The following is a 22,734-nucleotide window of genomic DNA, read 5'->3' as shown; positions in this document are numbered from 1 at the left end:
CGCAGATTTAACAAATCCACTTCTCCATCCCAGTATTCCCCATCCTTCTCTGTCTCAACACATGACATCACCATCCACTAATTGTTCAAGCAAAAACCCAAGGGTCATCCAGGATTTCGTCTCCTTTCCTTTCAACACTCCACCTCCATCTAAACCACTAGTAAGCAAGTCCTCTCTGGTTTTTTGGGGTTGGGCATTAATATATTTCTTTAAATACATTTGATTTATATTGCTTAGTAAACTAATAGAGACTAAAAGTATTACTAGGTTTATAATGTAAAAGCAGTCTGTTACCACATCCTACATTCTCATTCCCCAAAGCAACTACTCTCAACTATTTCAGCTAGTTTTTCTGCTATTTACTTTACTTTTATATTTAAAAATTTCTCATATAGCTAGCTATTTCTTGATTTTTCAGTTTTAAGTCTTATCCGTTGACTTTCACCTCTGGAAAATGAGATTTAGCTCTCTTAATGCCCATTTTCTCCCCCACTAAACACATGTACTTAGTCTTCTCCCATCCTCCAATATAGCTTTATCACAATTTTTGGTTAAAATCACTGTTTAGTGTTTATATTAGTATGACTCTATAAATATTTCACATCTAAGCTGTGTAATGTGCTATATGATTAGAATTCTTTTTTTCCTCCCTCTGGCGTTTCTGGAGTTAGTACTTGCCACCTTTTTTTTTTTTGGTTTGTTGAGAATTTTAAAAAACCCTTATTTAAAAATAATTAAAAATTTACAACAGTTACAAAAATTGTATGACAAGGTCCTGCGTACCCTTCATCCAATTTCCCCCGATGGTAACATTTAAAAAATATATATATATATATATATACACACATATTTATTTTGTTTGCACAGGGTCTTAGTTGTGGCATGCAGGATCTTTGTTGCAGCGTGTGGGATCTTTTTTGTTTTAGTTGCGGCATGCATGCGGGGATCTAGTTCCCCCATCAGGGATCAAACCCGGGCCCCCCGAATTGGGAGCATGGAGTCTCACCCACTGGACCACCAGGGAAGTCCCCAGTGGTAACATCTAATACAACTGTAGTACAGTATCAACACTGGGAAAATCGATATTGGTAAAATCCACAGACCTTACTCAGATTCACTAGTCCTCCCAGTTTTAACTCTGTACGTATCTCAAAGTCACCATTTCTGTTTTGGCCATGCAATTTTTGTCCAAGCTACCATCATCTCTTTTAGGATTATGGCAGTGTCCTTCTGATTTCTTGCTTCTGCTGTTATTCTTCTCCAGTTCATCTTCAACAAAGCAGCAAGAGGGATCTTCTAAAAACATTATTAGAACAAGTCCTTTATCACTTCCCTATTGCCCTTAGAATAAAATTCGAACTCTTCACCATGACCTCCAAGGCCCTGTGGGACCTGGCTTGCGCCTACCTCTTCAGTGACTTTGCTGTTTTTGGCTGCTCTGCGTGGCTTGTGGGAACTTAGTTCCCTGACTATCGAACCCAGGGCACCCGCAGTGAGAGTGCCAAGTCCTAACCACTGGATTTCCAGGGAATTCGCCTTCAGTGACATCTTGTACCCCTCCTCGCCTGGACACCTTGAACCCTTTGTGTTCCCTCCGTCTGATTGGTTTACTTGCTTCACGTCCATCTCCTGTACCACAATATAAGTTTTATGGGGAAGGAACTTGTCTGTACCATTCACAGGTCTCTTCTCATTACCCTGCACAGATAGTTACACTCCCTGGCATGGGGTGCACACTTAGTAAATGTTTGAATGGCTATGACTGGGGCAGGGACCCTAATGAAGGGCCCATGTGCTCTGAGGGCTGTTGTATCAGCCAGCAGTTTTGTTGCCTGAGAGAGGGGCTGAGGCCTGTCCTCGGACTAAACCCACAATGGCTTCTACTTCCCCTCCCCAAGTCTTTCAGGATATAGAAGAAATAAAATAACATTTCTTTCTTTGTAATCAGCTTACGAAATAGTAGAGCCTGCTTTCTGTGCTAACTCCTACCATGACCCCTCCTCTGGGAAGCCCTCTAGCCTGGCTAGGGGCCCTACAGATGTATTCTCATAGCACTTTACTGAGGTGAAATTTACTTTTGAGGAAATTGACCCATTTTAGTGTACAGTTTGATGAGTTTTGACAAATGTAAGTGCTCGTGTAAGCACACCAAAAAGTTCCCTTGTGCCTTGGCTGTTTCCTTTTTTTTAAAAAAAATATACATATAACCATTTGGTGGCATTAAATACACTCACATTGTTGTGCCACTACCACCACCATCCATCTCCAGAACTCTCTTCATCTTGCAAAACTGAAACTCTGTACCCACTAAATAATAACTCCCCGTGTCCCCTCCCTGTAGCCCCTGGCAACCACCATTCTACTTTCTGTCTCTCTAAATTTGACTTTTGGCTTTGTGTGTGTGTGTGTTGTGTGTGTCTGTGTGTGGTAAAAAATACATGTAACATTTACTGTCTTAACCATTTTTAAGTGTACAGTTTAGTTGTGTTAAATAACAGCTTCTTTTTAAGGTACATTTAGGTTCAACTGTGAGTGCAGAAACTCCAAATAAGAGTAACTCTGACATGGTATTCCATGGCTGCTTTGACAGTTCTAACATCACTAGGAATCCAGGCTGTTGTACTTTGTGATGTAACATAAAACTTCTATCTCATAGTCCAAGATGGCTGCTCCATTTCCAGCCATTGACTCCACCTTCCAGCCAGCATGAAGGTGAAAGGGGTTGAAAAGCGCACATTCTCCCTTTAAGAGCACTTCATAAAAATTGTACACATTATTTTGTGCTAATGTTCCATTGGACAGAATTTAGACACATGTGCACATCTTGCTGCAAGGGAGCTGGGAAATGTAGTCTTTATTCTGGACCATATAATCTAGTTCTAATTTGTGGGTCCTACTGCTGAGAAAGAAAGAGAGAATACATGTTCGAAAACCCTCAAGCAGTGTCTGTCACAGCTTCTCTGCCTCCTAGCACCAATCACTGCACTGAAATCAATTCCTCACTTCTTACTGGGCTGTAGATTCCTTCAGCCAGGGGCTATGTCTTTTACCTCTTAGCACAGCCAGGTGCTTAACGTTTTCTGTACAAATAAATCATTCCAGCACTACTATCTTATTTTATTTTTTATTTTATTTTATTTTAATTTTGGCTGCACCGCACGGCTTGCGGGATCTTAGTTCCTTGCAGTGGGGGTGTGGAGTCCTAACCACTGGACAGCCAGGGAATTCCCCTATCTTATTTTTATTTATTTATTTTATTTTTGGCTGCGTTGGGTCTTTGTTGTTGCACACGGGCTTTCTCTAGTTGCAGCGAGCGGGGGCTATTCTTCATTGTGGTGCGCGGGCTTCTCGTTGCAGTGCTGTCTATTGTTGCGGAGCACAGGCTCTAGAGTGCAGGCTCAGTAGTTGTGGCTCACGGGCTTAGTTGCTCCGTGGAATGTGGGATCTTCCCAGACCAGGGATCGAACCTGTGTCCCCTGCATTGGCAGGCGGGTTCTTAAACCACTGCACCACCAGATGCGCCTCCCGCCCCCCCCATCTTATTTTAGAAATCAGAAAAATGAGGCACTGAAGGGTGAAGTGACTAGGGTCATCTAGCCCAGGTTCCCACTGAATTCAGGAAGTTGCTTTCCTGCAGGCTGGACAGGTGGCCTCCACTGACCACGCCCACTGCCAGGCACTCCTGCCTCTGCAGCTGGGCGGCTCCAGCCATCAAAGGCCCTTCCGGTGTAGAGCCACACTTGGCCTCCGCAGAACTCTCCCATTGGTCCTATGCTGCCCTCTACAGCACGTGCCCACTTCCATAGCTTCCCTGCCCCCAGGTCTTCCCTCTGCCAGGCAAAGACGCCTCCCGGGAGTCTTCACGTGACATGATACTCCCGAGGGGTGGGAGACATTCGGGGCCTGAGAGCCCTGGGCAGGAGGCAATCCCACCTTTGTTCTGAAGCCCTGCTTCAGGGTTAGCAGGAGGCAGCTGACGACCCTCACGCTTTGCCAGAACTCTGAAGGACTCCAGGCCCACTGATTCCTCAGCGGTAGATGAGGAAGTGCTTTACTCCTAACCTGGGACTTGCTGCTTTCACATGTAAAGACAAACCTGCCCATCACAACACGGGAGCTGCAGACACAGTGAGGACAGGGACATCATGCTGGGGGGGCAGGGGCTGGAGGATGTGTGTCACGGGTCCCCTGGACGCTGGGTACATTTATTGGTTGGCCAGAGAAAGTCCCTGCGTCTCCCCACGGTGACCCCCCTTGTCCTTCCCGAGGGAGCCCCTAGGTGTTGGGAAGACCCTCACGCTGTGCCGTGTGCAGGTGCTCCTGTCTCAGTGGACGGATGTGTGGAGAGGGGCTTCTTTCTATTTCTACTGAGCAAGGATTCCACGCCCTAAGGTAAGGACCAAGATGGCCAAGGGGGATGTGGGGGAGGGGTGAGGAGGAATGGGAAGGGGCTCGGTGGGGTGGGCTCTGGGCATGTGTGCAGGAACCAGGGCCGGCCCCAGCCCTCTTTGTAACTAGCCGAGTCCCTGAAGATGTGCCGCAGCTCTCTTCAGCTCTCCTGACGTGACCGGAGAGGAACTGGCTGCCGTCGTGGACTGGCCCCAGGAGCCCACCGCAGCCCCGGCCCGCAGTCTTTCTGGGTTGGCTTGTGCTGTGAGGCCCGACGGCCCTGCCTTTAAATCGTCGAGCCCCTTCCCGGGCCCAGGCCTGTTCCTTTCTTCTCTGTCCCTGCCTTCCCATAGCCCCTGGACCTCAGAGGCCTCTGTGTCGCCGTGGCCTTGGGCTCTCCTCCCACAGGCGTGGCTGCAAAGGGACCCTTGTTGAGGGGCCGCTAAACTCTTCAAGGAAACAGTGCCAGGGTGACAAAGACCACACAGGAGGCTCACACAGGTGCCAGGGTGTCATGGCTTCTCACAGTTGAGGCTGCACGCCCGGCTTCCCAGTTCCTTCCAGAAAGACCTTCCAGCTTTAGCTCTTACTACCCCGAGGGTGGCATTTGAACTCCCTTCCCCTACAAAGGCTCTTCATATTTTGGCTGCAAGCAGGGCACAGCAAAAGGGCCCTGTGTCCAGGCCGGCTACACTGTCCTGAGTGGCCAACAGCCCACGTGGGGATGGGTGGGTCCCCGTGGTCGGTGACACGGGCAGCTCCCTCTCTTCCTTGAGCGCTTCTCTTGCCCTCTTCCGGCCTGGCCACTACGGGGGTCACTGGCAAAGCTCAGGTATCAGTGGGAGGTGTCGCAAGAGTGGGAGTCAGTGGCGTGAGTTTAGATCCTGGGCCTTTAAGTAAATGCTCAGAAAAACCATCCTACCCAGCGCTAAATACCAAATGAGTCAGCTTCTGGGTAGTCACTACTGTCCTCCCCCAGATTCCCTTCTGGGGGCTGCCTCACTCTGGCAGCAACTGAGACCCAGAACCACCCTGTGATGCTGTTCTAGTCCCTTCTACCAAGGGGCGCTTTCTACTCAGTGACTTTTAGGGGAGGGAGCTGGGGACGGGCCTCAGTGTTCTCTCCCCACCCCCAGTGCTTTATGTGGCCATGTTGGAGTTAAGAAGAGATGCTTGTCCTCACACCTTGATGATGAGGGCAGCTCCCGCGTACCGCCTCGCTTCCCGAGCCTCCCCTCTGTGCCCCTCTCTATAGCAGCTGTAAGCTGACGGGGCATTTCTGAGAACATCCAGACCCCAGAAGGCAGACTCCGTGCCTTCGTGCCTGTTAGCACGTTCTGGAACCAGCGCCATGCGGCTTGGCCCACACATGGGGCAGGTGAGTCCACAGAGAGGGAACATTTGTTTATTTGGGCAAACGTGCTGTGTTAGAGTGGTTCTGAGAAGCCGGGCATGCGGTGGTCCACCCCTGGGGGGCAGCGGGGAGGAGAAGGGCTGCAGAAAGCAGGGATGGGGGAGAGGAGGAGGTGGCGGGTTGGGCCTCAAGGCTAAGGGAGGGGGGCGGGCCTGGGGAGAGAGGAGCAAAGCAGAGACAGACAGGAGGACAGATTCCAGAGGCTTGGTTTTATTGTACAGTATTCTTTTTCCTCAGTGAGACGCCATAAGCTGGGGTGGCACTACACACGGTCAGAGGACGGGGAAGAGCCGCCGGGTGCAGAGCTGGCTGCTGGGAAAAGCCACCCCTCGAGGCATGTCCACTTATGGGTATCACCCCACGGCCAGCCCTAGGCCCCTGAGAGGTCCCTGAGAAGGCAGGCCTCTGGGGCGGGGGCCTATCTGAAGGCTGGGGCGCTGCTGGGGGAAGACGGAAGAGCCTCCTGGGGGAACACGTGGGCTGAACTCCGTGTGGCTCAGCCAGGGGCTCCACCTCATTCACTGCCTCCAGCTCTGAGTTCTGGAAGCTCCTAGGAGCTTGGGATAGCCTGGGAGGGGGCCTGTCCTCCTCTGCTACCTCCCAACTGCTGGCCGAGCCAGTGAGAGACGCTAGCTCCCATTTTTAGCTTCCTCACTGCGGGGAGGGATGATGGACCCTGCCTTCCGCCTGCCTCACCAGCCCATCAGCACTGCTTCCCGGGCAGAATCTGCATTGTCACTGGACCAGACGCCGGGCCCGAGGCCCCTTGGGGACTTCTGCAGGGTAAGAAGGCGGCTTTTTTCTGTGACGGAAAGTGCTCGTGGAGACGCTCGGTTCTCTCCTCACAGGATGGGCCACAAACGCTTGGCAGCACCCTCACATCCGGGGTCTTCAGGCGCCATCCCTACTGCTGAGGGATGTGCTAGGGCCAAACACACCCCTCCCCCTCCTCGCCCAGGTCTCTCCCAGGCCTCTAGTCCCGGTGGGCAAGGATGACCGGCCCCAGGGACTGATACCCCTCCCATCCCCTCACTCTCCATCAGGTCCCCAGCCCTGGCTTCCCTTTTCGCGAACCGCCAAAGAAAAGGTAGGATAAGTCCTAAATCAGACAGAAGCAGCTCTGGAACTAAGGATACAAATAGGCAGTGGCGTGCGGCGAGGGTAGGGGGTGGCAGTGGGGGATGGGAGATGATGGCATGCAGCAGTGGGATTCCTTAGGGGCGGTGGGGTCCCCACTTCTCCCCAAGGTGTGTGGGAGGTTGGGGGGAGGGGGGTCAACTGACTCCGAGAAGTAGGGTCTCTGGACGGGGCCTCGTGGCTTCCTGTATTCTCCATGGGCCCAGCCAGTCACAGGGAGACGAAATCCATGGCCTGCAGGAGGGGCAGCGAGAGCAGAAGCAGGAGCAGCCACGAGGTGCTCTGGATCAGCAGGCTTGTGCCTCCGCACTTGACCAGCGTATCTGTGGACAGAGGACGGGGCAGAGGGGCGGGGCGGGAATGCAGAGCGGCCAGGGCTCGGGCAGGCCCAGGCCCAGGGCAAGGCTGCTTTCCCTTGGGGAGGGTGGCGCCGTGATGTCTTGGCTGGAACCAGGGCCAACCTGGTCTGACAGAACCAGCCACCTTTCCCATTTGCAGGTTCCTGAGCCCTTGAACAAATATCGCCACGAGGAAACTGGGGGTGAGGCAGCTGTGCCATCCTGCTTTCCAGGTGGGGGGAAGGAGGTCTGGGGAGGCCGAGCGATCTGCCCGCAGTCATGGGGGAAGCGTCTGCCGCACCACTCTGCCTGCCTGACCGTCCCCTTAGACCTTCCCCCGTTCATGCTGAAGGTAGCGATTCCGCCGGGCACAGGCAGCAGTGGGGGGAAGGGGAGAGAAGTTAAGGGACCACTCCCTATCGTGGCCCAGCCAAGGGGACTGCCCGCTGGCCCAGCCAGCCCGTTCCTCCCCAGCCTGCCTCTCCCAGCTTCCTTGGTCCTGTTGGGGGTTTGCCTCACCTCTGAGCACAGAGACGTTCCTGTTGGAGACGATGGGAGTCTGACCAGAGAGGTGGAGTGCGCACGTGTAGGTCCCCTCATCCTTGGTGGTGAAGCCCGACAGGTAGAGGACCTTGAGGTTGTACTTGCTGAAGAAGTTGGTTCGGGAGCGGTATGCGTGCTCAGGGACCCCAATGGTGCCAAAGAGCACGTGCTTCTTCGTCTCACGGGTCAGGCTGAACTCGTACTGAATGGGCAGGTTGGTGGTATTCTCATGGCGGCAGTCTAGACGAAGGCTCTGGTCCACCAGGCAGGCTGTCAGGCTGGTCACCTTCTGCCCACGGGCCACCTGTAAGACTGGCACCAGCAGTGCCCCCTCCAAGTTGGTGAGGACCTGTAGAGCAGGGGGCCTCCCATCCACGTTAACAGTAGAGAAAGGCCTGGCCAGGGAAGGGCACAGGGTCTGCTCTCTGAGCACCTCTCCCCGCCCAGAGGTCCCTGAGGGCCAGTCTACCTTTCCTACTGCAGGCCCCAGCCTACCTCCCTCTACTCTAGTCGTGGGTCCCACCAGTATGTTCCAGGGGCAGGAGACCTTGGGGGAAGTTGTGCAACATCCTGGTTCACACTTGGAGATTCCAACTCAGTATGGTGCAGGCTCAGTGAATTGAGTTTCCAAAAACCATCCCAGGCAGTCAGAAGATCAACTAGGTTGCTCAGCTGACTTAGGGATAAAAGGAGCCCTCTCTCTCCTTTAGTCATCTCTACTTTCTGAGGTCATGAGGAAGAAGCTAGCTTCTCTGAAAGGAAGGCAGCCAGGGTGCTTGGAATCCCAGCCCTGCCCCTTGCCCGGTACCTGTCAGCAAGAGAGTGATGCCAATGGTAGGGTTCATGGTGCCGAGAGCTCAGTCCTGGATCTGGGGGTGCAACAGGATGGGAGTCAGCCAAGAGGTGGGGCAGGTGTGCCCTCACTTACTGCCAGGGCTGGGGGCCCCTGGGAGACATGCCATAATGGCCACGGTGGGCATCCAAGCCCCTCTCTACAGCCCTCTCCCCTCCCACCTCTCAGTGAATGTGACACTGCCACTCAGCCCTTCCCCATCTGGGAAAGCAAGGGGGTTCGAGAACACACCCTTCTGTGGTGTGTATGTGTGCTGAACCCTTACTAGCTGGGTGGCTTTGAGTAAGTGACCCTAACTTGACCGTTTCCTCTTCTTTCAGGAAGTCAGGGACTTCCTAATTTTTTAATCGTAAAATTTGCAGAACACCCAATTTATTATCTTCACCACTTTTAAGTGTACAGTCTCCAATCTCCAGAACGCTTTTCATCTTGCAAAATCAGAACTCTCTACCCATGAAACAAAAACTCCTCATTCAGGGCCTACCTATTTCTCATTCAGAAGAAAATCCCCAGTGCCCAGACAGTTCCTGGCATACAACAGATGCCCGAAAGGTACTGAATGAACCTGGGCTTTAGATACCCACAGGGTTGTGATGGGGATTAAGAAAAATGACAGACATCTGGCACTGCTGGAGAATAAGTGACCCACGGCCTTAGTCGCCGGCCTCTTAGACGAGCGAGGTCAGGTGTGTGGGGCCCCAGGTAGGACCGTACTTGGCACACCGCTAAGGGTGTTCCCGACTGTGTGTGGGGAAGGCGACAGTGCCATCCTATTGCATAGGTTCTCTGCATCAGAACCAAGATGTTTCCAATTGTCCAGCTCTCTGGGCAGGATTCCTGGGCCTGCAGCTTTCCAGTCCAGCTTCGGTAGCCTCCCTGCCTAGGCTCTCTGCCCTGTCTTTTTTTTTGCAGCCTAGGCTGAATCTATATCCCGGCGAGGCGACACAGAGCGGGTAGCCTAGCCCGTCTGCAGCAGTGCTCGCCAGGGAGAGGCCACAGCAGGGGCGTGTGCCTGCGAGTGCGCGGGGGCCGTGCCCTGGTGCGTGCGCCCCGCTGAGCAGGGCGCGCCGCTAGCCGCGTCTAGGGTCCCAGGCGCGCAGCCCAGTGGGGGGAGGGGGGAGGGAGGGGCGAGACTGGGGCTCCCGGGTGCCTGCGGCTGCAGTCGGTTCCCTCTCAGACCCCTGCTGAGAGGGACCCGGAGGTGCCGTTGGGGAAGAAAGGGGGGTCGACATCTGGTTTAGATTAGCATACGCTGAGTTACAGAGGGGGTGGCAAGCTTGGGATCTAGGAGAGGAAGCGGGGGAAGCAGCGGCTAGAACTAGAAAGGAAGAAATGGGGCTGGGACTCAAGGGGATGTAGAGCCAAAGGGAGGGGTAGACAGCTGGAGGGGAGGTGCAGTCTGCCTTTCCTCGGCCTTGCGTCCCCGCAGCTCAGAACCCGGAGAAGCTTTGCTCTCCCTCCTCTCCAGCCCGCGTTCGACTAACCCCACCCTTATTCCGTGTCCCTATTCCAATCCTCTCCTTTTCCAATTGAGGTCTTTCTTCCCCCTCTCCCATCCTTTTCCAGTTCTCGCCTCCCCCGTCTGCCAGCCTTCCTCCCAGTCCCCGCCCCAGCCCCCGCCCGCGGTACTGCGGTTTCCCGTTCCTTGGATGCCCCGCACCCAGCCCGCAGCGAGGTCGCAGGGCAGAGATATCCTTCAGTTTGCGGTCCTCTGCTCCCCCAGTTTCACCGCCCCCCACTCCTGGTCCCGCCTTCGCAGGCTGGCTTTGGGGACGTCTGGCTGGAGAGCAGAACGCAAGGCTTTCCTTGGCGCCCTTCCTCGCGGTTCTCCTCCAGCACCCCGGCCCCAGGCGAACGTTCCCCAGCGGGCGAAAGTTTCGCCGCGACCCCCGGCCTGCAGCAGTTGCGTCCGGCTCCTGCCCCTGCCTGGCAAGCAGCCCCCTCCTCAAGCACTGAGCGGCTCCTTCCCACGGCGCCCTCCGACCGTTTTCCGAAGCCTCGGATCGGGAGGGCCTGCCTGGGCGCCAGGGGGCCTACTATCCCTGCGCCCCGGGTCCCGCCCTGCCTCTGGCTCCTACCTGGGCTCCGGTTCTCGGCCGCAGCAGCCTCCTCCAGACGCGCTGCCGCCTCCAGTTGCTACACCCTGCCCGGCGCCCGCAGTTTTCACTAGGGGTGGGAGAGGAGGAGCGGGGAGGGCCCGGGGGCTCGGCCAATCAGAGGCTGAGTGGGTAGCGGAAAAAGGGTGGCAGAGGGAGGAGGAGGCGGTCCGATATTGGTGCGGGAGAGTGGCCGTCCGCAGCCAAAGGGGGCCCTCACTGTGGCTGGCGGACCTGACCAGGGATGGAGGGGTTCAGGACCCTGCAGATCAGGGTGGGGCCGCTAGCCGCTTCCCAGAGCCCCGCCAAGGCTTTAATCCTTTCTTCTGACCTAGGCTTCACAAGCCTGTGGGAAAACCAAGGGGTAAGGGATGGATGATGGAGGCCAGCAACTGAGCCCCCTTAGGCAGCGCCCATGCCTCCTCGTTTCCTTTTCAGCTGGAGCCCATCTCCACAGGAGCCACCAGTGAGAGGTTTTTGGTGTTGGAATATTCCAGGTTTTCTCCAAAGGAAGATGGTAGGGTGTTGTTCCACATTGGAGCAGCCCTTCAGAAGCAAGGCAGCACCTGGTCTTTCCTGGTCCCCAGCCCTGCTCCGCCCCCTCACCCAGCCTAGAACACCCGGCCCTTCAGCGACTTTCTGCTCTTGGGCACCGTCTCCCTCGGCTCCTGGGCTGGCGCTTCCTGGTGCAGACAGCTAGAAGGTTCTTCTCAATTTCATGTACCCCTCCTGCCCCCACTCCCACCCAAGTCCTTGAGTACTGTCTGCTTGGTCTTCAGACAAGGGAAAGGGTGCCGCCCTCTATCAAGCGTTCTGCTGGGCACATTACATCCATGGCCACAATCTGCTGGGTTCATCTCAGCCCACTCTCCATCCCACTTCATGGTTAGTAAGTGGGAGAGCTGGCCGGTCGACTTGGGGTGTGGAGCCCCAAGTCCTCAGTGCTGAGCCACTCCACGGCTGCATCCCAGACCGGTGGGAGGGGGAAATTGTGGAACTGTGGGAAAGGAGAGGAGACAGGACCAACTAGAAATGGATACCACACTTTTAATCCCCTGGGGCACCTGTCCTTGCCCCATTAATTTGAAGTCAGCAGAGGCCCTTGGATTTTTTTTTTTTAACAGCCAGTGCTAATGACTTGTCTCTCCCAGCCACGGGTGAGGTGAAGTTTTTTGAACAAAGGTCTATTTGATTGAGTTGCATCCTTGTGGCCTTTTTGTGAATTCTGGTGGGGACATCCTGTGGGCTGGCCCTGCCCCCCTGCCTACCCCTTCTCCTATTCTTTCATAGACATTGGTCCTGGCTCCCTCACTGCAGTTTCCATTAGTGTGATGGCACTGTTGGAAGCCATCCCTGAGCTTGCAACTGGGAGATTCATTTCCCTCTCCCTCCCTTGGAGGTTAGGTGGCCTCCCGACGCTTACAATGATGGAATTTTCTAACGGGAACAAGCCTCGCAGATGGTCAAGTCCAGGGGCCCTTGGCTCTGCTAAAAAACAGAAGCTCCTGGGGCACTTTATGAGAAATGCAGCTGCCCCTGCCCCCCTGGGATCTCCCTAGTCTAGTAGTAGAGCTGCCTGAGTCTGCACTTTTCACAAGCTCCCAGGCCTGGGACCATCCCTCTTCAAAGATCAGGTGACCTGGCTTCTCATTGTCTGGAGGGTAACTTTTAAGGGCCTGGATGTCCTGGCCCCCGGCAGCTGACCTCCACCACCACCTCATCTTTCCCTTCCATCTTCCTGCTGCATTCAATACGTGCTAGCCTCCTCCTTGGCACGCCACGCAGTGTCTTTCCTGCTTAACAGCTTTCTGGTTCTCAGTCCAGGGATCTTTCCTATCAGAGCACAGTTGCTTTAGTTGCTTTAGCTTCAGCCTAACCACCCCCACCCCGCCACCGGAACACACACACACACACACACACACACACACACACACACACACACACACACAGATGGGGCTGGAGGTGGTTACTTTTTTTGGCAAGACATGAGGATACCCAGAGGCCCCTTAACTACCGGAGATATCTGGGCTCTGTCTGGACAAGACCCTGCATGCTCTGTTTTCCACTCTATGGCCCAATCTCTGAGTGTTGCCGGTTGGAAGGCCTAGCTGTGCTATTTTGATAAGTTTATGAGGACCTGGCCTATTTTCTGGGTCCCCAAGCACTTCACTTCAGGAAGGGGTGGGGAGTGTGGACTCTAGAGGGTGCGGCAATTGTGTGTCTGCTAAGGCAAGGTCTCCGGCTGGATGGAGTTAATGGCTCAAGTGAGACATTTAGGGGCTGGGATGGAACACAGGGTGGTGATGGGGAGGAGATGTATAACTCCCATTTGCTAATGGCACAGGATAGAAGTGCTGAAAGCAGGAAGGGTTTAGAGGAATCCACCCAAGGCAAGATTTACTGGCAGACTGTGGCTGCCCTGTTGGTCCCTTAGATCTTTCCTCTCTCATCATCTCCAGTCGCCTCATCTAGAGACACATGGAGTAAATACACCTCTAAAAATGCACATTCTGGGACTTACCTGGTGGCGCAGTGGTTAAGACTCTGCGCTCCCAGTGCAGGGGGCCCGGGTCCGATCCCTGGTCAGGGAACTAGATCCCACATGCATGCTGCAACTAAGAGTGCACATGCCAAAACTAAGGAGCCCACCTGCCACAACTAAGACCCGGCGCAACCAAATAAATAAATAAATATAAAAAACAACCCACAAAGTAATAAAAATGCACATTCCTTTAGGATGACCAAGGGACTACCAGCCATTCACTCTTTTTATTTCCCTATTTCATCAGATTGTCTTTTTAATCACAGAGGTGGCAGAAGCCATCTCATCATTTTATAGCTGGAAAATGAGGCCCACAAAGGATAATGATTTGTCAAAGGTCAGACAAAGATTTTGGAGCACAGGCAAGACTAGCGAGATCCCAGATCCCCTGACTCCATGTACAGTGCTCTCCACTGCTCCCAGGGTGGGGCTTCAGACTTCTGCTAGACTGGCTTCCCTGGTGCATGGTGAGATGAGAGAAACAAGGCCAGTGTGGGGTGCTCTGAACATAGCTGTCAGGTTGCTGCTCTGTTCTGATCACCTCCTATTCACTCTGTTGATAAGGGAGGATTCCCAGATTCCCACCCTAGGGTTTTGGAGATGGTTGAACACATGACCCCTGACACTGGACAGATGTGATTGACAGCAGTTTATTAGTCACCTGTACTCACAGCCCGGAGGAAGACACCACATGCCAGGCACTGCCACTCAGGAGCTGCACTCAGGAACAGTGAAAAAGCGGGAGCTGTGAGGCAGGCTTTGTCGTACCCAAAGGGTGGAATGCTCATTTCCCGCAGGAGGACATGATTGGCTTGTTTGAATAATTCTGTGGGCTGGCAGGGAACGGAAGCCTGATTCTCAGGGATAAGCAGGGATTATACCTGGTCCCTGTGAAAAGGAGGGTTAATTGACCAGAAGAACTTATCAGCAGAAACTGATAATTGGGAAGGAGAATTTGTGGTTAGGCCGCTTGAGACCTTCCCAGTGGGATCACATGTTAAGACAGCGTTTGAGCCCTAATTTTGGGCTAATTGAGGCCACACACCGGCCCTTCCTTGCAATGGTCTATTTTTTCATTCTAAGGTTATACCTTTCCATTTTTTTGAACTGATGGTGGTAGGTGGTGTGTTTTTAATGTCCCTTCTAGGCACAAAAAGTGGTAACTTTCTGTTGCTCCCCAAACTTCTTTGGAAATATGAGTAGTCTATGTAATTGAAAAATCTTGGAACCACTGCTTGACCCTCTGCTGCCTCTCCTAATCTCTAGTTGAGGTCAACTCCTTGAGTGAGGTCACTCCCCGAAGAAATGCATGTTTGGTTGGAGAGTATGACAAAGAAGAGAAGTTTCTCTTAGAATGCAGGGCAGAGGGCGAGAGGTCAAAGCACCAATGGAGATAACACTTTCAACATTTATTTAAGAAGGTTTATTCATGAATGTTTAACTAATCAAATAATTAAAAGACATTATTTTTTGTTTTTAAAACTTTATTTCTTTATTTACTTTTGGCTGCTTTGGGTCTTCGTTGCTGCGCGTGGGCTTTCTCTAGTTGTGGTGAGCGGGGGCTACTCTTCATTGCAGTGCGTGGGCTTCTCATTGCAGTGGCTTCTCTCGTTGTGGAGCACAGGCTCTAGGTGCGTGGGCTTCAGTAGTTGTGGCACGCGGGCTCAGCAGTTGTGGCACACGGGCTTGGTTGCTCCGCAGCATATGGGATCTTCCCGGACCAGGGCTCGAACCCGTGTCCCCTGCATTGGCAGGCAGATTCTTAACCACTGTGCCATCAGGGAAGTCCTGAAAGACATTATTGTTAGGCACAATGTTCTAGACACAGGACTAGACCCTGGGAATACAAAGATCAATAGAGCACAGTCTGCCTTCGAAGGCTTGTCCAGTGGGGGAGATGAAAATGGTAAATAGATAGTTAGAAAACAATAGGGTGAGTGCAGAGGTAGAGATGTGTGTAAAGTATTGTGGCAGCTCAAAGAAGGGACAACTAATGACCCAGTCTGTCAAGAGAGGCCTTGTTGGAAGAGGGGAGGCATGAACTGAGTCTAAAGAAAAATGGGAGTTACCCAGGTGTAGTAGTGTTACAGTACTGCCCTCCAATGAATCATGTATCCTGATATCCATGCCCTCATGTGATCTCCATCTTCATTGACTCTGGACTTGGCCATGTGCCTTGCTTTGGCCAATGGGCTGTCAGCAAATGAGATGCAAGCAGAAGCTTGATAAGTGTTTGTAGTTGGGACTTGCCTTCTTGGAATTCAGTTGCCACATGAGAAAGTTTGTGCAACCACGTAGAGAACTGAGGTGCCTCAGTTTGTATCAACCACCACTTGGGATCAGCTAGCCCCCCAGTTAACCTGCCACATGCTCACAAACACATGTGTAATCCTAACTGATGCCACCGAGAACAGAAATGAACCACCCCCAATAAGCCTACTAAGGTGGTTTTAAAACCTGGATAGAAATTCTTCGATCTTCCTTTCTCAAGAAGTGAAGTCTGTGTCCCACCTGAGTCTTAATGGATTTGTGACTGCTCCCACCGACAGAATATGACAGAAGTGATGCTAAAAGGCTTTTGAATTTAGGTCTTAGAAAGGCCATACAGCTTTGACTTTGTTTTCTGGGACACTTGCTCTTGGAAGCGCCATATGCGATGTCTGACGACCCTAAGGCTGTGCTGTTGAAGCCCCCGTCCCGTGGAGAGGCATCATGGAAACACTCTAGACCCATGTGAACCTAGCTTTCAGAGTCATTTCAGCCCAGGCTCCAGTCATGTAGATAAAGAAGCTTCCAGACAATCCAGCCCCAAGCTGTTTGAGTTGTCCGCCTAACTTTTCGAGTTTTCAAGCTGAGGCCCCAGATATTGCGGGACAGAGACAAGTCTGAATTCCTGACCCACAGAATCCGTGAACGTAATAAAACGGTGGTTGTTTGAAGCTGTTGTTCTAGGTGATTTGTTACGTAGCAATAGGTACCTGATACATAAATTGGTACCTAGAAGTGTGGTACCTAAACATGCTTTAAAAACCTAAACATGGGGCAGTGGCTTTGGAACTGGGTGGTGGGCAAAGGTCTGCGTGATAAGCAGCAAGGAGGCTGTAGTGCAGGCTGGAGGGGCTGTGAATGAACTGGTGGGAGAGGCTGGGAAAGCAGTAAGGAAACTGCTTGGAGGCTGGACCAAGGGTGACTCGTGTTATATACGGTGGAGAAACAATTGGCAAGAACATTGCTTTTGGTAACAGAAAACGCACCTACTGAGTGTGGATTTAGCTAAAGGGATCTAGAGACAGAATGCTGAAAGTGTCATTTGGGTGCTTCTAGCTGGCATGATGAGGTATTATAAGAGAGATGAGCTAAATGAGGATCTGTCCAGTTTGCTGAGATGGAAAAGAAAACTGGTCTCATTTCCAGTCTCTCCAGCAGGCAATAGATTCTCAAAGTGAGAACTCGCCTAAAGGTAAAGATTAAATCAAGCATATGATTGTAGAAACTTCGTTCAGACCCCAGGAGGATTTAAGATGGTGCTTAGTAGACCTTCTCAGTTAAACAAAAGGATTTCTGAGAAAATTAAGGCTGCTGTCCCATAGCAGAAATAGAGTCTTCTTGAAACTAATTATGCATGTGACTTTTGGTGTGCAAAGTGAACCCAGTAATACTCACAGAAAACCCATAAAGTTTTAAAGAGTATTGTATTGGCAAAGACTCTATCAGTTTGGACTCAAAGGGAATGACACAGTTAAAAACGAAAAGAGGCCTTGGGCCCCCCAACTATCTATGGACAGTAAGCTGGCCAATATTCACACAGGCCTTTTCTTATGGAAAAGAAAATCCTCTCAGAGGGCAGAACCAAGAGCCCAGAGGATATAACTAGAAGCCAAGGGGAACTGAGCTCTATTCAAGTCACATTCCCTGCCTCTGGAGTAGGGGGCCTGATAATAGTGCCTGGTTGGATTCCAGAATGGCTTTGAATTCCATGATTGCTACGTGCCTCCTGTTTCTCCCCCTTTTCAGGGAGCATCTATTGGGGTTATCCTGTATGTGATTTACTGTTGTATGCTGGGCACGTGCGGAGCAGATTTCTTATCTTGTTAGCTCACAGCCTTCTGGATTAAAAGGAGCCACACCCGAGGCGTTGTACCCCAGGAGATTCAGCCACATCCAGACCTGCTGCATGTTATGAGATCAAGGACTTTGAGCCTGCTGTCATGATTGGATACTACTTCGGGTGTTTTGGTAGGGGGTGTATATTTCACATGTGGGAAGGCTGTGCATCATTAGGGGTAGAGGGCAGACTGTGGTAGATTGCTACCTTCATGGCTCCCCAGGGAGTCACACCTCTTCCATATTGATTCTGGACTCGGCTCTATGACATACGTTGGCCAATGGGATTTGAGCAAATGTGATCAGGCAGAAACTTCATAAATGCTTGTGCATTAGGGCTTGCTGCTTCTTTTTTCTGTTTTCATTTTAACAGTTTTTAATGAAATTTGTATGCAAGATTACTTTATTCCTGCATCTTCTCAATTGTTTCTTTCTTATATTTGCCCTTTTCCTTTCCTACTTGGTGAGATTTGGCTTTACATTCGAGGATCTTTCTGCGGTCTTTATCCAGCTTTAGTCTGGTGATAACCACCTTGCTGGAGTGAATGCCCACATGGACAGTCGTACCATTAGCCTTCTCCCACTGCACTTGTTCATTGCAGATGACATATTTCTTCCTGTAAACCTGGACTACTTTGCCAATTTGCTGCCCTTTGTAGTGCCCTCGTACAACCTGAACTTCATCGTCCTTTCGGATGGGCATGGATCGAACATTGTACTTCTGTCTCAGCTCTTTAGAAAGAGGGGAAGACGTAATCTTCCTGCGCATGTGGGAAGGTGCACTGAAATTCCTTTTCCGGTTTTCCATCAGTCAGAAGCCACGAAGGGACTGAACTTCATTTTGGCCGCCGGCACTTCAGCGATGGCTGTAAAAGGGAAGAGGGCTTGCTTCTTAGAACCCAGCTGCCACGTGAGGAAGCCCAAGCTAGCCACGTGGAGACAGCTCAACTGAGATGCTCCAGTTAACAGCCCCACCGAATTGCCAGGTATTGAGTGAGATGTTCTAGGATCGTCCAGCCCCCAGTCCACCTGTCAACTGACCACAAATGCATGGGTGAGCCCTGTAAGTCCGTATGGAGTACAGATGAGCCGTCCCAGCTGACCCCTGACCAAACTGCTGACTCACAGAATGGTTGTTGCCTTTAGTTACTAGTCCAAGTGGTTTGTTACACAGCAGTAGATAACAAATAAACCAGGTGAAGAGAAGGAAGGGCATTTAAGGTGAAGGAGAGGGCATGAACAAAGGCATAGAGACAAAGCAAAGCAAAGCGGATGTGGGGAAATACAGGTGGTTTGGGGTTGCCTGTGGCAATGAATGTTGAGAGGGATCGCTGGCGAAACGGGAAAGACCCAGTTGAGGAACATGGGTAATGTGAGGTCATCAGAGTTTTATCAGAAGGGTGCGGAGTGGCCAGAGAGATGCCTTCTTTCAAAAGATTACTCTGGGGCGGTGTAGGGGATTAACAGAGGGCCACATGGAGCGTCTCCTGCTCAGCTGGTCCTTTCGTCTTGTAGTGGGTTCAGAGCAGAGGTAGAGAGGCAGAAGGCAGCTTCTGGGGGAACAGGGTGGTGTGATAGACACTTCCTTGAGATCAGGGTCTGTGTCTGCCTTATTTACTGTTGTATCTCTAGGGCCTCCGGGTCCTAGCACAAAGCAGATTCTTAATAAATATTTTTGAATGAACATATAAAGAAATAAGAACAATCAAGTATCGTCGGTGCTGTTTGTCAGGCAAAAACGGGAGGAAATTCCAAGGAGAGTTTGGGAGAAAGTAGTGGTTATTTTTCTGGAAAGAAGAAGAAAGGCGTTTCCAACAGAGGGAGTCTCAGAAACAAAGGCATGGAAGGGTGAACTGTGTCTGGGGAACAACACATTCTGAAGTTCTGTGTGGTTCACACATGGAGTGGGCAGGGGGAGTGGAGGGATGGTGCCTGAGATGTGGCTGGGGAGGGAGAAGAAGCCAGATCACAGAAGACTGGATTTATAAGGCTAAAGGTTTTAGACTTTATCCAGTAAGCAGTGGGGAGCCATGGCAGGCTCTGGAACAGGGAGAAGTGTGGTGAGACTTGCTTTCTGGAGAGATGAGTGGAAACTGATGCGATGGTGTGGGATTGGAAGGATGCACAGGACTGGATGCAGCACAACTGGGACCATAGGAGTTCGGTTGAAGGGGATGAGGGCCTGAAATGGGGCAGGAGCAGTGGAGATGGAAGAGGTGGGACAGATGAGAGAGACCCACATGGGAGAATTCACAGCACACGGGTACTTCATAGGTGTGTTTGGTGAGGTCTGGCAAGAATTCCCAGGTTTTTGGTGTGGTTGCTCTGAAAGAAGAGAAGAGATGAGGCAGCTTTGGGGCAAAAGATCATGAGTTCAATGTCAGCCATGTTGAGTTTGAGGTCCTGTGGGACGCGCAGTGCAGGGGTCCGGGCTGGGGCTGAGGAGCAAGGTCTGAGTGGAGGGCAAATGTCTAGTAGGTGTTGGCAAATAGGTGGTAATGAGCGCCCAGGGGGCACTGTGGTCCTAGAAGAAAACAAAACCCAGGACAGGACCTGAAGGAGCACTGGTGTTTAAGCCACAAAGGAGTGTGAGAAAGTGCCAGAGGGATAGGAGAGCCAGGAGAGAGCCGCGCCCCAGGCATGGGCAAGTGGTCAGTGGTGTCAAGTAAAGACTAAAACGCATTCATTAGATTTAGCAACAAGGTGGTCACCGGGTGAGGACAGTTTCAGAAGCTGGTGGGAGCTGAGGTCTGAGGTCATTGTTTAAAAATATAGGTTTTATTATCATTTAGGTACGGCAGGGCCAGCAGATGAGGAGATGACTACCACTGCAAAGGTAGTTGGTTATATTCATATATCTCAAGAGGGATGCACGCCACTCTGCGGGGGTGGGGGGGCTGCACTGGGAGGCACTAGTGTTGGAGGCGGAGGCAAAGGGGAAATTGTGGGCAAGAGCCATTTTTGTGGTTTCTGTGGGAAGGGACAGATGAGGCAGATTAAACAGGTTTAGGATTGGCTAGTTTGAATAATCTCAGTGGTCTCTGGGGCACAAGGGTGTCTGCAGTTGGCTGGTACCTGGCCATGGGATGATTAGGGCAGGTGGCTAGTGATCTGGAACGTGAGAGCCTGATAAAGGAGATGGTTGAGGGTGTGGGCACCCTCAAATCCGATTGGTTAATTGAATTAGATTGGTTAATTAGTTCGGTTGATTGAATTGGTTGGTTTGCATTTGAAAGGTGCACTGGTGGGTGAGTGGTTTACTACTTCCAGGAATTGGCTGCCCCTGGGAGGGGCGGTCACCCCAGATGTCAAAGCATCAGAATACAGAAAATAAACTACCTGGTTAATATAGTCATGGGTTGGGCAGTGAGTCGAAAAAGACTGAAGACGTGAACCTTGTATGTGAGGGGCTGCTGGTGGTTTCCTCTTCTCTCAAAGGTGGCTAGAGGTGGTGAGGGGGGTTGCTGGTTTCCAAAGCAAAGGACTGGAGTCTCCCATGAAGGTCAGGATCTGCCCGCTGGTGAGATCTTGCTCGTGCCCATCTCCTGGGCAGCAGCGCCTGGCAAAGATGCTCGAGAGCATGGGCTGTGGGGCTGCTGGGCTTTTTCAGGCTCAACCTCAGGGTTTTGGCTCGGCTGAGCTCAGCTCTTCTCAGTCTGCACGAAGTCAGAGGAGGGCCAGAAAGGGCTGTCTGAGAGGTGAGAATAGCCCCCCTGAGTCCTGACTCAGTCTCTCCAGTAAAGGGAAAACAGATTAGCAGTTTTTTGGCGGGTACCGCTGTGCCTAGGGATAAACAAGACTCATCCTTGTGGAATGTGAGCAGAGTTAGCATTTTTTTTTACTGGCTTTTGGGGAAAACAAAAAAATACGGGCAGAGGTCCCACAGCTGTCTGAAGCCACCTCCACCTTAACTTTCCAGAGCCAGGACACATCTTGGGCAAAGCTGCCTTGTAAGCAAGCTGTTACCTCCTGACTCGCAAGCTCATAATATGTTAACTCCTTCTGAAGAGGCTGACAATTACCCAACACCCCTTTCCAGCTGGCTTCAGCCAATGGAATTGCAGCATGCAAATGCAGCATCCTGCAGCTACTCTGGGTCAGGCTAATCCAAAGTAGGAGGAATTTTCTCTAAGAGGGGAAATTCAACTCTTAGACGGGGAAAATAAAAAAAAAATAGAAATCTTTTCTTTATGTTGGAGGCATTTCTGCTGCTCGTTGGCAGGAAGGAAGGGAGGAGAATGTCGATGGGTATTCTTTTTCCCGAATGCACTGAGTAGGAAAGCATGTGTTTCAGCTTCTCTGGTGAGAGCATGAGGTACAGTCCAGGAGTCCGTGTGATGCTGTGTGTGTGGGGGGGTGGGCAGTGGTGGTGGCTGGAGCTCTCTGTTCACTTAGACACTCCCCCCAGCCCCTCTCTTCAGCTTTCCCAGGAAGATCTCTGTCCATCCAGCCTTCCAGGAGCTATTGGAGGAATGGGTAGACCTGGGGGTGGGGAGTGACTCCGAGTACAAAATCTTTCTTAGCCCAAACCCTGGGAGTCATCCTCTCTTGCTTTCACCCCCGTAACCAGCCTTTCCTCGGAGTTTGAATTCTACCTGTAAAATGCTTCTTGAAGCCCGCTCTTCTTTCCACCCTCATTGACACAGCCCTAGCCCTAGTCCTCATCTTCTCTCACTCGGAGTGTTGCAGTAGCCTGCTAATTGGTCTCCTGATGCTGGTTTGTTGCACATCGCTCCACAGTGCTACCAGAGTGATTTTTCCCCCGAAACCATGTTTTAAAAATTTTTTACATACTTAAAATGTTTGCAGTGCATGTATGTGGTTCTAAATTCAATGATACCAAAGAACATGGAGTAAAAAGTAAATCTTGATCAACTCCTGTCCTCTAGCCATTGCTACAGTTGTTAGCAATTGTGTATCCTTCCTGAAATAATCCATGAATATAACATTGCAAATCTGTGTTTTAGAGGAGAGGTATGGAGCACACACAGATGTAGTGTTTTATACATTTTGTTGTGCATCTTATTTTTTCACTGAACAATGTCTCTTGAGCATCATTTTCTTGATATATCAGGACATATGGATTTGACTAATTCCCTTATCAGTGGTATAATATTCCATTTTGATCATATTACAGGCTCTTTAACGAGTCCCCTATCAGTGGCTATTTAGGTGATTTACAAACTGTACTATTACAAACAATGCTTCAGTGAATGATTTATACAAATATAATTTTACATGTGTTTGATCTATCAAATTTCTTAGGATTTGAGTGCCTTTAAATATTATTACTAAATGTCCAATTCAAATTATATTAC

General features: G+C 51.3%; 1 protein-coding gene and 1 pseudogene across 2 annotated transcripts; both read right to left on the bottom strand.

The window, feature by feature from the left end:
• Positions 1-7,075: 7,075 nt before the first annotated feature.
• Positions 7,076-10,784, bottom strand: THY1 (Thy-1 cell surface antigen). Its single transcript, XM_082843736.1, has 4 exons — positions 10,753-10,784; positions 8,630-8,690; positions 7,798-8,133; positions 7,076-7,263 (listed from the first exon to the last, which is right to left on the bottom strand). The coding sequence occupies exons 2-4, from the start codon at positions 8,664-8,666 to the stop codon at positions 7,151-7,153; spliced, it is 486 nt and encodes a 161-aa protein (XP_082699862.1). The 5' UTR covers positions 8,667-8,690; positions 10,753-10,784; the 3' UTR covers positions 7,076-7,150.
• A 7,035-nt stretch (positions 10,785-17,819) lies between these two features.
• Positions 17,820-18,292, bottom strand: LOC309965712 (large ribosomal subunit protein uL24-like; annotated as a pseudogene). The gene has a single exon. The product of its transcript is annotated as a large ribosomal subunit protein uL24-like (transcript).
• Between the last annotated feature and the right edge of the window lie 4,442 nt (positions 18,293-22,734).

Source organism: Leucopleurus acutus (genome assembly GCF_964270905.1).
Source record: "Leucopleurus acutus genome assembly, chromosome: 8".
Taxonomy (NCBI): domain Eukaryota; kingdom Metazoa; phylum Chordata; class Mammalia; order Artiodactyla; family Delphinidae; genus Leucopleurus; species Leucopleurus acutus.
Note: the sequence above shows the minus strand (reverse complement) of the source record. Positions and strands in the feature narration are given on the sequence as shown.

What these genes read in the sequence shown, in the direction of transcription:
- THY1 (XM_082843736.1), bottom strand. Translation starts at nt 8,666, where the DNA reads ATGAACCCTACCATTGGCATCACTCTCTTGCTGACAG. An exon ending in CATCACTCTCTTGCTGACAG is followed by an intron (nt 8,134 to 8,629) that starts GTACCGGGCAAG and finishes TGCTGGTGCCAG; the next exon opens with TCTTACAGGTGGCCCGTGGG. An exon ending in GAACGTCTCTGTGCTCAGAG is followed by an intron (nt 7,264 to 7,797) that starts GTGAGGCAAACC and finishes CTCTGTCCACAG; the next exon opens with ATACGCTGGTCAAGTGCGGA.